The following is a 16,616-nucleotide window of genomic DNA, read 5'->3' on the forward strand; positions in this document are numbered from 1 at the left end:
CGCAAAATTCCATTTATATAACCGTGTCTCTAAAGTGATTGATTGTTTATTCACATGATACAAATGGAGAACCTTTATAACACGTTTTCTAACTCAATAAAACTTTGTCCGTTTGCGCATTCAAGGGTTTATGAATATGGGTGGGATTGAAAATTCCTATTTGTCGATAAAAAAAAAATGTAAGATCATGAAAAGAACGTTAAAACGAATACTAATGATTGGTTCATTCTTATCATATATACAAAATGGACTATGTACTTGAAAAAATACATTTCATTTTTTAAATTCGTAGTTCTTTGGTAGAATTTTCAAAATCTAAGCAAAATGAATCCTTAGCTCGTCACAATTATTACAAAATCAGCAAATCATAATACATTTTACAAGAATACTAGAACTTATTTGCCAATGAGAAATGACTGACCAGTATCAGCTGCAAAAGATATACGAACTTATTTCACTTATATATAATGTATGACCTTTATGTATCTACAGAACAGTTTGACTTCTGAAATAGAAGAGATCAAAAGTACTCGGTTTGTCCTAACTGCGTATCGCTATTATTGTTTCAGGAAATTAGCTGGTCATAAGGATTCTCTAATAATTAGCCAATTCAAAAGCAATTTTCTTCTAAAATTGGTTGTATAATTACTTGTTTCTTTGAGCTGTATGAAGTCATAAATAGGACAGTATTAAATTACAGACAAAGGGATATAACCAACACAAGGCAAAGTATTGGATTTTAGGAAGAAATACGTAATTACTTGCTATATATTGACCCACTTACTATTTATAGTGACTTCTCTTTTATATATATATCAATCATGGTTAACATTGTTGAAAGACGAAGTCTTTACTATGCTGATTATTTGAACATTCAGCTTACGTTAAATTATTTTTGTCTTTCATTTTTGCTAATGCGCTATGTCTATATGCCTTCTTTTTTTTTGCTTCTTTGTCACATATTTGTATGTTTTCATAGTGTTTAAGATTATAACAGAATGTTGACTACTGTACCTCTATTTTTAACATTTTTACCTTCTATGTCTGTTTTTTTGTTCGCACATCGTTGTCAATATAATGGAATTTGATGCGACTATCATACAAGTGAGAGGTTTAGCTAGCTATAAAACCAGGTTCAATCCACAATTTTCTACACAAGAAAATGCCTGAACCAAGTCAGGAATATAACAGTTATCAATTCGTTTGATGTGTTTGAGCTTTTGATTTTGCAATTTGATAAGGGACTTTTCGTTTTGAATTTCCTCAGAGTTCAGTGTTATTGTGATTTTACATTTACACATGAATATTTGTATTATGTTAACACAAGGATTTGTATAGTAAGAAGTTTTACTATACAAATACTTGGTCAAAACAATAGTCGTCCGTCTTCTTAATGCCTTTTTGTTCATGATTTATCATTATTTAACATAGTTTAACACAAAGATTTCCAATAATTTGATATACATGTATTACCTCAAGTTGTTATTCTAGCGTTTGTTTTTCTTCCATTGATACAGTGTTGTATACGTAGCATACATTTGTTTGACTTCTCTTTACATTTAAAAAGAACAAGCGGTCAGTTTCTTTACGATTCTTTTCTCATTGAAATAACAAACGACAAAGTCAACGCATAAAAAATTATTATCTAGACTAGAAGCCGAAAACGAAATTTTGTGTGTCTGAAGTGCTTTTTTGGATTAACATTTATCATGAAAACTCAAACCTAAAAAATTCACAATCCTTCATCAGGAACGCTCGTTGATATCTATGAATTACCAAAAAAGAAATAAAAACAATATCCAAAACCAGCTTATTGTCAACTTTGCTTGACTTTACCTTAGTTTTAGCTTTATATTCATTAACGGAGAAATTAAGTTATATACATACCCTTCGGTTGAAGCAAGTTCACCATGGCCAACAGCAGTATTGACCCACTGATATAGAAGTAATGTGTTTCTTTCGGAGAAACCCTTCTATAATATATTTGTTCGACTATTGGTTTTGTTCATAATTAAATTACTGCATATACAGTATTAGGCTTCCAAACGTTCATTATGATATGATATTGACTTTTAGATTTTGCAAGAATATTTAGAAAATTTATGTATTTGTCTTCATCAGATTTTGCATTAGTTACTACAATCTACATCAATAAAAACATGCTGTGTTACATATTTGTGTTTCGTTCATTATTTTGTACACAAATTAGGCCGTTAGTTTTCTCGTTTGAATTGTTTTTCACTTGTCATTTCGGGGCCTTTTATAGCTGACTATGTGGTGTGGGCCTTGATAATTGGTAGAGACCGTACTGTGACCTATAGTTGTTAATTTCTGTGTCATTTTGTCTCATTTGCAATCATACCACATCTTCTTTTTTATATACAAAAAAAATCATTAAAAGGGATTCGAAAAATACAATAAAGGAACATTGTATGAATGGTTTTACACTAGTAATTTTGGGGCCCTTTATAGCTTGTGGTTCGGTGTGAGCCAAGGCTCCGTGTTGAGGGCCATACATTGACCTATATTGGTTTACTTTTTTTTAAATTGTTATTTGGATGAAGAGTTGTCTCATTGCACACACACCACATCTTCCTATATCTATTGAGACTCATTAGTCGAAAATAAATTGACATTACCATGACAAAACATTAAAAACGATAGACCAACAACATTCTTCGAAACGCTACATAGAAAACCAAAGATTGAGTCACACAAATCCCATCAAAAGCCTGGTTGTTGCTCATGTAAGAACAAACCAAGTGATGAGTAAGTTGTATTACAATATAAAAGTCCCTCGTCTACTCTTAAACTTAAGATTTAAAAGAAATAATCAATGTTTTAGCCAATTTGTTTCTTTTTAAATGTATTCGAATTGTTTGTGTCAAACACAAACGTACTAAAATTTTCAGTTCCTCCTTAAATGTTGATTAAGCAGATTATGGTAAAAAAAATTACCTCTCGAAGATTTATTGCAAGTGTTTATTAACGTCCCAATTTCGACGAGGCGGCACATTATTAAATATGACACTGAATAATCCAAGGACCTATCAACCTTCAATGTAGGACATGGTTGTTTGGTACCTATCATCGTATAGTGAAAACAAAATGATTTATTACAAAAGGAAGCAAAATAATCCTCTCAAAAGTAGAAAAACGGCTATTCGAGGTCCCTTCAATGTCGGAGAATATATAAGAATATTACATATGGTGTAGCAGCTGCATTCTACTATTTTCATTTGATATTACGTTCACGTGTTTCAAAGGTTATTTTACGTATATTGACGCTATGTTTCTATTTATACGTATATTAGTGGTCAACATAACATTTTGTTGCTAAATTTAGATATATGACGTCATGAGGTCACAATTAACAACCATAGAGGAAGCGCCGCAGCTAACAAAAAGAATCACACAAATTGGTCAGGATACACAAGAAATAAATGTGAAATGCAGACGCTGAGAATACAAAAAAAGCTAATGTAACAAGCTAGGAAGTGGTTAAAAAATATTGTTATTTTCAATAACATATTAAAACTCTTGCAAAATAAAATTTGAAAATACACAAACAGTTCATTGAACGCCATTTTCTTAATACATTATTTACATCTATGTATATAAAAATAAATACTTTCACTCAGTCAATACGTTATATATGAACCTCGTCAAAAGTTCATAATTGATAAATATCATTGTAGGCCCCTATTTTCTTTGTTTAAAAAAGTAAATAAAATGACTCTATTGTTTTACGGATATCACACAAGTCCATAATATTAAAGCAGAAACTAAACGAACGAAGTTTTAATTTCTCCCATTATTTTTTAAACGTCTGTTAAGACAATAAACTGTTTTTTATTAAGCTGCAAAATGATAATAAGTATATGTTAATAGAGACAACATTGCGAAAAAGAGTACATATGCAACCTTAATAACCACTGACCACATTAAAACGTGTCATTTATTGTTTCTATATAAATTGGATATTGGACTGTCTCTTGTTCATCACCGGTCACTAACGTGACCTTGGGAAGATAAGAAAATCAGTGTAGTCATTACTTGTAATGACAATATAAAATTAAATCAATTCAAGATTTCTTTTATAATAATTGATCAAAACAAATTGACAGAAAGTATAAATCCATTTGGAAAATTTCTGTTTCAAACATTTATGACTGGAAAGAATAATAAAATGATTTTTATTAGTTTTGTGTTAATTGAATACATCGGAACTCTCGTTTTGCTTCTCGGCTACTAATTCGACCTTGAATTAAGGGACCCTAAATTGTATTTATTACATCGATAGATTTTCTTTCTCCTGAACAATTAGTATGTACTTTTCCTCTCTATGTTGGCTTTCGTTTTATCAACGAAGCTCAAGGCAAATACGCCTTCTTTATATCAAGTGTTCAACATCAAAACAAAAGAGAATTGACGATATTAATTAAGCACGAATGTAATGGAATTATGTTCTTGACCTTCATGTTATCTTTGATCATCACGAACTATCGTCGAAAGTATCGATATCTTACTGTTCTCATTTCCATTATTAATGAGGTATCATCTCAGTACAATTTATCTTTCTTCCTCGTTAAGAATTTATAGCTACTTGTGTTGTTTTTTTCTAATTGATTTATTGAACTCAGGTTATTGTTGTTAGTTCTATGACTTACCTGCTATATATCTACCCCACGTTTACAGGATATCGTACTAAGTTTGAATTGATACCATCACGTGATCTGAATACGCGCGTGATCTGTCATACTTATTTGGTTTAAACAGGAACATATATAATGTTAGATATACTGTTCCCAGGTTTAAAGTATATCCACTTTATATCTTCTTTGCTAACTGTGAGCATCAGTATCATTATCACGTAAAATTAAAAAAAAAATCACCTAACATGTCCTTTTGATAACCTGTTTGAAATAAAAGTTGGATCAAGACTGATACTATTTAACTGAATATGACAAATTATTGGAATAACTAGGTGTATTTGATGGAGAATGTGGCCCTTCTGTGATGATTTTTTTTAAATAATGTTCCCTCTTGCATATTTATTTTCTGTGTCTAACATGTATATCCTTGAGAAGTAGCTTTGATATAGATACATACTTTCGTTGACTTCTCCCGTCTTAAAAGACCCACCAGGGGCATCATTTCTATGAATAAAATAACAGAAAGTTACTTTTGTCTTGGCGCAAAGTTTAAGTAAAGCCAACAAGAGTATACCGCTGTTCAAAAACATTTGATACCATCCTATGATCAGTTATTGAACGAACAGCAAAGCCAAAACCCCAACACATTATATGCTTAGTTTTTGTGCTCCGTTTAGAAATGCTTCCTGCTGAAAGCACTTTGTATTGGAAAGGTAGAGAAAAATTTGCTTTGCAATGGAAGTTTTTTTTTATGTTGAATGTCGTCTTTGCATTGATATTCTAGCCAGCTATTCTATTTTATTATTACTGAGTAGATTAAGTTAAACGAATCTTCATACCGTAAACCTTTTATTGATAATTTTCCTATATTAGTTATGGAAAATAATCTTTCTATATTACAAGTGAAGGTTGACTTCTTCAGAGAAAATTGTCAGTGTGTCTTGTGAAATTGGTTTTAAACTCCTATAGTCTCATAAAATTGGATCCTCATTCTATCTTGGATGTAAGTGCTGTCGTGCATGCAGCAATGAAATGAATCTATCAGATCTGTGCCAATTCTTAGAGTTATTTTCTCCCTCACTGAAGTCTTAACAAATCAAATCAGAGAGCGATTTTTACATTTACAATGTTTTGTCATTTTCCATCTTTCTCTTTATGAGATAAGACGTCAGTGTTATGGAATAGCTATATATTTTTACATATATTATAGACATACAGATCATGAAATGTCCAATAACTGTAAAATTGGTGGCAAATGTGGGATTTAGTCTCATCTGCTTTTCTTCTTTGTCAATTACATTGATTTTGTTTATTACACACCTAAACACATGCATTTATTTACATCATTCGCTTTACGACTATACAAAATGGTTCATCTCAGATAGTTAGATTAAAGAATGAATATGATATCCATAAAGAATGATTTAAAGTAAATTGATTGTCCGCCTATGTCTTTATAAGCAACCAGTCTCAGTAATTATTCCATTCCCGTTTATGACTTTATCTACGGCCAATTTTTCTCCTGGCTCACTTCAGATATTATATTTTTATTAGAGGTTGATAGCATGTTAACACGTACATATTTTACTCTGTTGAACAGAGCTCTAAATGGATAGTTAAATAATACAGATTGACAAGTAACACGTTGATATTGGAGCTTTGATGGAACCAGATTTTCCTGGCAATTGTATTGCATGATGTAACATAAAGAATTGTTGTATTTCCGATAGAAATCTTAATAGGAGAAGAATCGAGGCATTTCATTCATTCTTCAAATCACTTCTTCACAGAATATTAGAAACTAATTTAAGTCTTTGGAATTTCAGATTTACTTTTCTTTGATAGAAAAATCAATGGAACATCTTCTTGATATCCACAACCTAACGAAATGACAGGTTGACATTAAACGATGCTCCGTCGTTACCATTCATTAATTCTTTTGCCTTGCAGCATGCGACAAATACCTTTCACAGTTCCAAATCAAAGTGTGGATGTACGTCGACTGGCCAGAGGATCGTCCGAGGAATATCAACCTTCAGGAGGATTATCGGAACCGACATCGCCTTGTGTAAAAAGACCATCTGTAGAAATTCCAGGTAATGACTTTCGCTTTCCTATATTTTTTAACTGTTCTTCATATATTTATTATACATGTTTTCATAAATAATTATATTATGACTATTTCAATAATTTACAATTAATAATATTAATTAAAAGCTCCAGCTAATTCGAATATTTTGCGGGATTGTCAGAGATTTTATCATCTGATGATATAATTTTTTTTTATTATTTTGACCATCAAAGATGTCAAGTGTGTCGAAACACTTGAGTTTTACTTAGACCACAGGCAACTCCTTTTTATACAGACATTAAAAAAAGCAGATCCACTCTTTTTACCACAGTAACGTTAGGAACAGAGATGAGATGAATGTCTCTATTAATTTTTCCGATCATCTAAAAGTTAATCTTATCACAATGGCAAAGTGTGGTCGGTATTCAGGACGTACACATGGCTGCATTTTCAGTCTCAAATTAATATCATTCCATAAGCTGTCGAATCATCAACCGTTACATCATCTTACCAGCCACATATGCCAACTGTTAAAAAAGGAGACGAAAGATACTAGTAAGACATTCAAACTCACAGATAATAATTTTTATTTTTGAGTAATGTACTACCATGTCGGCTCATCTAATGCTGAACCACAATACAGAATGTTTGGGTAAATACAAAGAGTATATCTCTTGTGAATCTGAAAACTCATTTTTGTCAATATATTGTAAAAGATATCTTTGTAAATTGTCATGCCGTCTTACTTTTTTTCCATGGGACTGACTTATTTTCAGATATATTAATAGAAAACTGTAGTATTTTTTTTAAAATATTATTTCCTCAGCGGCATTCAATTTTAAAGTATGTAATATCAATGGCAGTATCGCTAGCGTGAGGACCAGCACGCTTGACCATTTGATAAAATGGTGTGCATGTGATCTATCTTTCGTTAGTCAGGTAATGGGTTTGCTGGTCGGCTTAATTAAGGTATTGAGTAAAGGAACATAATGTAAAATAGCCTGGTGCTTGTATATCTGTGCAGTTTATCTTTTTACTCAAACTTTCAGTTGACTATTGAAGACAAATGTGTACTATTAACTCTTTCTTTTCATAACAAAACGGATAACCAACCACCATTTTCTGCATCAGGAAATGTATGTAGAAATTCAAGAATATAACAGTAGTTTTCTATTCGTTAGATGTGTTTGAGCTTTTGATTTTGACATTTTATAAAGGACTTTCTATTTTGAATTTCCCTTGTAGTTCGGTATTCTTGTTATTTTACTTTTATCGGACGTTTATGACTGTTATCGCCTGTTTTCTTTCACTTCGCCGGTGAAAGATAGTAATTTTCGTGTAGAGAAAAATAGCAGACAAAAATAACGATATTAGAAAAATAGAATTCTCAATGTTTTGAGGAAAATCCATAAGATCTTAAATAAATAATACCAAAAATTAGACTGAAAGAGAAATATCTGAGTATCAACATATGTTTTGCAGGCGTTTACAATCAATTGAAGACACATTTTTATACAAACAATGACATTTGCTTATTAGATAAAAAAATCAATTTAACACTAAATTAATAGAGAACAACAAACATTTAGAACCCACTTAAAAATTGAAGATATATTAAAAATGTAAACTATAAAGATCATAGTACTACAAAGATCAAAGTTCAATGCTCTTATAAGAAAATTCGTTAATATAATTTGTATACAGACATATGGACTAAGAACGTTATAAGATACTCGCTTGTTCTTATTATATATCAATAATGTTAATAATGATATAAATTAATGTAATATACTTCTAAATACATAATATCTTGGACTTTAATTAATTTATCATTTCTAAGTATACATACAGCGTTTGCCTTGATAGTGGTATTGACTATTTCTCGATTGTCTTATATACTTGTGATTATCTGAAATCATTCGATAGCCAGTTTGTCCAGCTGATATTAAAATTCATTCTAAACTTTATATTCTTTTCAAATTAGTATAATATCATTAATGGTATCATTTTTACTGCCCCAGATGAGCATTTCGACAATTAGTTTCTCTCCATTGATACTCGGTTTTAAAAATCTTAATTAAGATCGGGATAATGGTGGAGTGGACGAGTACTCCTTCACTATCTTTCCACGTATAACATTTAATATTTGTGTCCAGGACCTTTGTAAGTTTTCTTTTTCATTTATTTTTCATGATGATATCTCATTATAAATGCTATCATCTCATTTTTCATCTTAAAATTCTATAATGTGGTTTTCTTTTTCTCACACATAATTGGGATTTCCCTGTATAAACAACCTGTAGCGTGAAAAAAAGCCCAGTGACCCATTCTTTTTATTATCTTTTTGAAACAAAGCATGATATAAACTACATTTTGACAAATTATTATAAAATCTATGGATTTTGACTTAGAAAATCCATCTACTTTGAGCGCAAAATGTCTCATGTTTTCAGTTGGTTAAGCAATTCGATAGAATAGAATATTTTTCAAAGCAAAATCTTTTCAGATAATACAATTGTTTCACAAAGTAAGGTTGTATGCCTATCAATTGTAATGGTACGTACTTGACCCTCGATGGAACCCCATTTGATAAGTATCATATGTTCGAGTAACCTTTCAGTAATATTTAATTGATTTTTTGAAGAAGTGTCCAGTGATAATTTCATTATATTTCCTTGACTTAAATAGAACATTTTTTTCTTTGCTTGTTAAGATACTGTTTTAGGTGAATAACACAAACGTAAAATGCTTTAAGATTCTCTGTTGATAGATAAAGTAATTTTCTTTTTGTAATCATTAGTCGATACAATTGCTCGTGGATTGCTTATCCCGGGGGAATCATTAACTTTGTAGTCGGTGCTTTGGTACTGACACGATTTATAACAAACATTTCTAAAAATTCTCCGTTCATGATTTTAAAATGACTAAGATATAAAGGTTTTGACTCCCTCAGAATAAGTTGACCATCGGAGGGTATGTCTCTGTAGGCCTCTTGTTGTCTTTAAAGCCCCGGTCACAACAGATCGTACGATTTTTTGTCTTGGAAGATCTATTAAATAGTTGTCGTGGTACTGTCGTGCAAAATGTCAATAAAAATTGTTCGAGTGGTCACATCAGCTACGACATGTCCATGCAAAGTCTGCAAGTAATTTTGTGAGTGCGAGCGTTCCTGATGTAGACACATCTGGAAAAACGGTAGTGCGAGCGTTCCTGATGTAGACACATCTGGAAAAACGGTAGTGCGAGCGTTCCTGATGTAGACCACGTGATGTAGACACATCTGGAAAAACGGTATGAACGAACGACATTTATAAAAGTTTTGTTTTTATTTAATCACCAATCAATGTACCTCACTATACGCACCTATTACGTCAGCCTTTCCCCGTATTTGTTTACATATACTCAATTTTTATTTAATATATAAATAATTCCTCTAAAAGTGGTAATATTTGTTCACCGATTGACATAGTCACCCTTCACGTAACGTCTTTGACACATTTGTATTCAGTATAACTTTAACAATAGGTTTTTATTGTACAGGGTATTCGCTTAGGAGGAGAGCTTTATGTATTGGCCTTGAAATATTATACACGAGCTAGAAAGCATGCAAATAAAAAAATCATTATTGATATTTGTTGCAACAAGAAAATCTGTTACTTTGTTCGATGAGGACTATATTGAGACCGCCATGGATGATTGTTTATTTGCCTAAAAATATACCAAAAAACATTTTTATTAATAATTTATATCTAAAGCAAACAGCTACGTCTTTTTTACGTGGGGGGTTAATGTTCTTTCTTTCCGGGTAGAAGCCATCCCATATAAAGCTAATGTAAATTATTAATTCCGCATCCTTTTAACAACTTTAATTACATTCTAGACATTGTATAGTCGAACTATTCTACTAAAATGAGATAGATGCTTTTCAAGTTCACATAATCTTTCACATAAATGCTGGATGAATATTTAAAAGAACTGAGAATGTCTTTATTCAAAACAACAAACATTTCTTTTCTCAAAATGTATTTCAAAATAAGGGATTTGAACATTATTTTTTTTTTCATTCCTTTTTTAGTCTCTTTCAATTAGAATTCCATTTGCTGTCTATTAGACAGGATGTTAAGTTTTCAAAATAAACGTGCTTTGTATCCTTTAAGTAAAGAAATCAATGCAGCTTTACGTTTGTCCTTTCAAAACAATGATTTCGAAATAAATCAAATCATTAGAAAGCTATACGTATCAATGCCTTACAAGAAATAGTAATTTGATATAAAAGCAAAATAAAACGATAGGGTTTCTTTCATTGTAAAACAAAACATTATTCGTTCATACTAATAAAATTTTACACTTAAGTCCTGGACTAGTTATTAGTGATATCTTTTAGTAAGGCTTCTTGTTTGTTATGCAACTTAACACTATATCGTTCATTTTTTTGTGATCCTGAATTTAATAAATGTTGATATATAAACAACCAGACATCATAAGCTTTAAATGTGAATATTTCAAATTCATATAAGTAATTTTTTAAGCATCATAAGAACTGTTCACTTTTGAAGAAGGAAGATCTATTATATGTGTACCACAGCATTTGTCCGATGGGTTAAGTTCGATTTATTTTATTAAAATAAATAAAATAAGGTACCAAAAAAAACTGAGAGAATTTCATGAACTCCAAAAATATGCTAAAGAACAAAAAGGGACATGCCGGGAAAATCTAGGATTGCAACAAACAAAGGTAAAGTCGCATGAACTACAGTTGAACTTTTTGGAATTTTGGGTCCTGAATGCTCTTCAACTTTGTACTTGTTTGGCTTTATAACTATTTTTATATGAGCGTCACTGATGAGTCTTATGTAGACGAAACGCGCTTCTGGCGTATCAATTTTTAAGCCTGGTACCTTTGATAACTATTGAAAGAATGTGAGTGGGAAGTCTCTCCTTGTTATGCATGTAAAAAAACAAATGAAATTATTTAAAACATTAATATTATCTAGGATTGTACATGTAGTTGCTACATAAACGTACACCAATTTGTCATAATGATGATAATTTGCAGGCAAAGCTAATAATTGTTTTCCCTGATTCTCAACGACAGTTCTTTGTACTCAACAAAACTGTCACAGAGGGTCACAATGGGACTATTAACCAGTGTTTTCACAAAACTCGTTTTGTCATTCTATATAGCGAAGGTAATAATTGCTTTCATTTGCTTTGATTTTCCTATCTTTATTGCAATTGTGCGCCATGATGTTTTATGGACGAATTTGTTGCATATTCATAGTCAGAGTCATATAATTAGTCAACTTAAATTTGGGTCGATTTATTCTGGCTCTACTCTAGTACTGACAACTATATTGAGCGATCTGAAACGTCATCACGCATACTTAAAACAGGATGGAGTTTTTTGTTATAAATTATCATGCACCTTTTCGGTAACAATGATAATACCAGCCTCACTCTCTTGTTCTGCTTTGTTTGGGAATTAACTAGGAAATTAAATGTATATTAAAGTGTTGATGTCTTTTATTTTTCTTTATATATTTTGGGAGAATGCTTGCAATTGCATGAATAATTAATGTTACTTTTGGAAGATCTCTCCAAGATTTTTCCTTTCTCCATATGAGTAATAAAGGGTATTGCTTGGTAGATGCCAGTGCTGGTGGTGGTTATCTCTCTGATGGTATCAACAGCCCAGTAGTCAGTGTTTACATGATTTATTAATAATATGATCATAATCTGTTTACAAAACTTTGACTTTTTTGAAATTCTGAGGATTATTTGCCCCAAGAATAGATTACATTATCCGTATTTTGTCACACCCTTTCTAAATTTTTGGTCCTCAGTGCTTTTCAATTTTTCGCTTCAATTTGCCTTTTTATAACTTTGTTTTACTGATGAGTATTATGTAGACGACACGCGCGTCTTGTATACACAATTTAATGCTGGTATCTATGATGAGTTTATTTACTACCATTAGAGTACTGTTTGGTATATATACCAAATACGTCTAAATCTTATGTTTAGCATTTGTATAACAAAAAAAATAATTTAAGCGGTAATTGTATAAAGTTTTCTGGTTTGCATTTCTGATTGGTGTCTTGATATGATGCAAAAATAAAATTCACAAAAAACTGATCTCCGAGGAAAATTCAAAACAGAAAGTCCCTAATAGAATAGCACAATCAAAAGCTCAAACACATAAAACGAATGGATAAAAACTGTCATATTCCTAACATGGGTTTATAGCTAGCCGAACGTCTCACTTGTGTTACATTTGCATCATATTCATTTATATTGACAACGATGTATGAACAAAACAAACAAAAATTAAAGGTAAAATTGTCAACATGGTCTTAGTCACTATAAAAACAATAAAATATGTAACAAAGAAGTACAAAAGACATCGCAAATTTGCAAAAATTAAAGAGAAGAATACATTAAATTACAATAACCCAATAACACATTGAGGTTTTAATGAAGATTGACATATGATATGCCCTTCTAAATACTAGCAACATCATCTATAACATATGTTAAAAATGAAAACAACATGACAATTTTAAGTTGTTATCTCATAACTATCCATTCCTAACTATCCCTGGGTCTTTTTCAGTTATAGACGTCCGTTTTAATGCTAGTTGATATGCCATTGTCTTTAATCCTTTATTCATGTAGTGGTAAAACCCGATTATGCAATGTTCATCAGATGAAACCAAAGAAAACTACCTGGTTAACTGGGGAATTTGATGTATTTTATGCTTAAAACTTAGCGTGGGTAGTATTTTACTAAAGAAATATTGATAGTGTTCTTAAATTGAATGTTGAAGTAATTCAGTTATAGATAATGCATATTTTAAGGTTTTTTCTGTCGTAGAACACACAGAGGGGTGTGAGGATTGATAAAATGAAAGACCGACCGTAGGTCGGTCTTTCTTGAGCAATCCTGACACCCGAGGTGTGCTCTACGACAAGAAAAACCTTAAAATATGCATTATCTGACTTATATACCGTCAAAAAAATATTATATTTTATAAAGATTTGCAAAATTTAGTATCCTATTTTACCGACAACACTAAAGTGGGATATTCCTTTCTAATTCGTTCAGGTTATAATACGCCCTACCGTCGTTCTGAAAGAAAATAACTCCATGTAGGTATATATTTTTTTATACAAGCTGCAAAAGATATGATTAAATCCTCATAATACTTGTAATAATGCATTTCTCCACGATTGTCTGTTTTGTTGTAAAATAGATAGTGGCCTATTCCTAACAGCAGTCGTATTACATTAAAGTTATGTATTGTTCCACGCTCGTCTGTTTCGTTGTAAAACAGATAGTGCCTAAATATATATTTTTTTAAAGAATTGTAACACTAGTAGCATTTTAGTGAATTGGATATAAATAGACCATTTGGGTTTTTATTTTTGTTCCCTAACGCTTATATTTCGGCCTGCAAAAACTACTGGTCTCGAGTATGCTTATCACACAAAAATAAAATTAATTATATTGTCAGTTAGGCAAATCACTCATCATGAATCTTTCAAAAGTTCATTTATATTTTGGTACACTCGCGCAATATACATGTACTTGAATTATATGGGCAAATTTGCCTTTTTACGTTTTTCTGGAAATCGGACAATGTATCAGTCTGACATTGTTCACATGCTTGATGACTTAAACCCTGTCTTCCAGTCTGGTAAACTGTTTACAAAATATCGATATATTTCATTACAAATGAAAGGTTAAAGAAGAAATAACCAGAAATTATAAGGGTGAAGCTAAAAGAACCAATCTAGCAATGATGTCTTATTTTACCCTATTAAATCTTATTAAAGCCGAATGAAACGAAAGGAATCTTTTAAATATAAATCGTAATGTTGTCGTACAATTGTCAATTAACATCGACTTTTGATGTCCTAGAAGCAATCACATAAGCAGGCATATGCTTTATGTTTATAGCATTGATTTTAAGGTCTGATATTAAAATGTGAAATATGCATTTTATGCAGACGGCTTTATTCCGTTTCAAAATGTATTCGTGTTTATTTAGCATGAAATTACAATTAATTCTTTCTCAAATTGGAAAATATTAAGACGTGAATTGACATTACTTAATATGTCAAATGCAATTTCTGCAAAATAAGTGCTTGATCATCATCTGTACGTGAATATGAATCATTTAAGACATAATTATTATTTGTGCTCCATTTTGAGTTTTGTAATAAAATGACATTTTATTTACAATCATAATTTGTTTTCAATTATCAAACGATTTTTAATGTTTTACATCAAATAATGTGTAACTTTCAGATTACTTAAATCCATTAAACTCGTAAATCGCGAGCACTATATTGTGGATCTTATTTAAAACACGCACTTTTTGTTGTATGTTTAGAAAATATTAAGTTTCCGCAATTTATATAACACGTGTAGCACACAGAACATTTGAAAACTGTTTCATACCATTGTCATCGACAATGTAACGGCTAATATAAATCCAAGTCCTTATATCTTTATACTAAGGGTATGGGGTATTAGTCTTACAAGAGCATCGTCATTTTCTAACAATAACAAGTCTGCCTAACTTATTTTTATTTATTTTAGATATATACAATTATTGTCTTTCAATGGGGTAAATGTTGTGTTATTTTCCATTGAAAAACTATTTTGACTATTTCAAACGTTTGACGTGAATATCAGCTTTTCAAAAGTAAATAATTCACAAATTGCAAAACTTGGCAATTCTTCTAGATATAAAAACGTATCACAAAAATACTGAACTCCAAGGTTAATTCAAATCGTGTTATCTTGCTGTGTTGAAGACTCATTGGTGGCCTTCGGCTGTTTAACTTTTTATTCTTTGGTAGGGTTGTTGTTTTTGACACATTCATAATTTCCATTCTCAATTGTATTGCATAAAACTTAGAAAATCAAACGTTATCAGTAAATGGAACGAGTTGAAACATATTCATGACTTACCACTATATTCCACTGAAGCCTTTTGTTCAATTGTTTTTAAAAAGGACGATGTAAACATGCAAATTTCGCGTGGTCAATACATGTGTTCACTGGTTTGTACTATTGACATAATACCATGTATGGAACGCATTTATCTTACTAAGACATTGACAAACTACAATAAATGTAACGCATTTATCTTCCCGATTTTCTAAATATTGGAAGTTTGGATATAATTGTAAATCTTGATTTCACAGTTTAAACAGTCAATAGCTTTTAATGTGTAACTAATAGTATATATCTAAAGAAGTGATATATATGATAGTAACACATATGAAAAAATATATATATCAATATCATTAACGATACTAGCCTTACATCAAACAAAAAAAGGAAAAAAATGGAATTTAATAAGGATAATCGAAATTTCCAAATTGGGCAATACTTTATTGACTTTTATTTATACGTATATTATAATTAAAAATTGTACATTTGTTTTTATCTTACTTTTGTACACCCTGGACAACATAAATATCACACAGACATCAAATCATCATAAAAATATACAAAGCTTGACATGTCATTCAATGATTCTGATCAGATACCTGATATGGTTATGTATATTGTTATTCTAGTAATGTGTCGGATGTTGCAAAAAAAAAACCAGATCATCGGCTTCATATAACGTATTCGGTATTGTTTTTGTGTTTACTCTTTCTGAAAAGGAACAACATGCTTGCCAATGTACATTTAGCAATCAACAATAATGACATCAATTAGGATATTTAATAATAACTATTATAATCATCCATACTTTTCGATAAAGCAGAGCGAAAACTGGGGTAACAATTCGGAACATATTTTTTACAAGTTATACAATTTAAATATATTCTACAAATATAAAAATAAGAAGATGTGATAAAATTGCCAA

At 30.9% G+C, this 16,616-nt stretch overlaps 1 protein-coding gene across 5 annotated transcripts in view; it reads left to right on the forward strand.

The window, feature by feature from the left end:
• Window positions 1-16,616, forward strand: part of LOC139487717 (synaptotagmin-15-like) — a 162,827-nt gene that overhangs the window by 119,561 nt on the left and 26,650 nt on the right. For all 5 annotated transcript variants that reach the window (XM_071272738.1, XM_071272737.1, XM_071272736.1 and 2 more), the window contains one exon: window positions 6,606-6,751. In XM_071272738.1, coding sequence (XP_071128839.1) covers window positions 6,606-6,751 — 146 coding nt within the window. The remainder of the gene's footprint in view (window positions 1-6,605; window positions 6,752-16,616) is intronic.

The sequence above is a fragment of the Mytilus edulis genome, chromosome 9 (assembly GCF_963676685.1).
Source record: "Mytilus edulis chromosome 9, xbMytEdul2.2, whole genome shotgun sequence".
NCBI classification, from domain to species: Eukaryota; Metazoa; Mollusca; class Bivalvia; order Mytilida; family Mytilidae; genus Mytilus; species Mytilus edulis.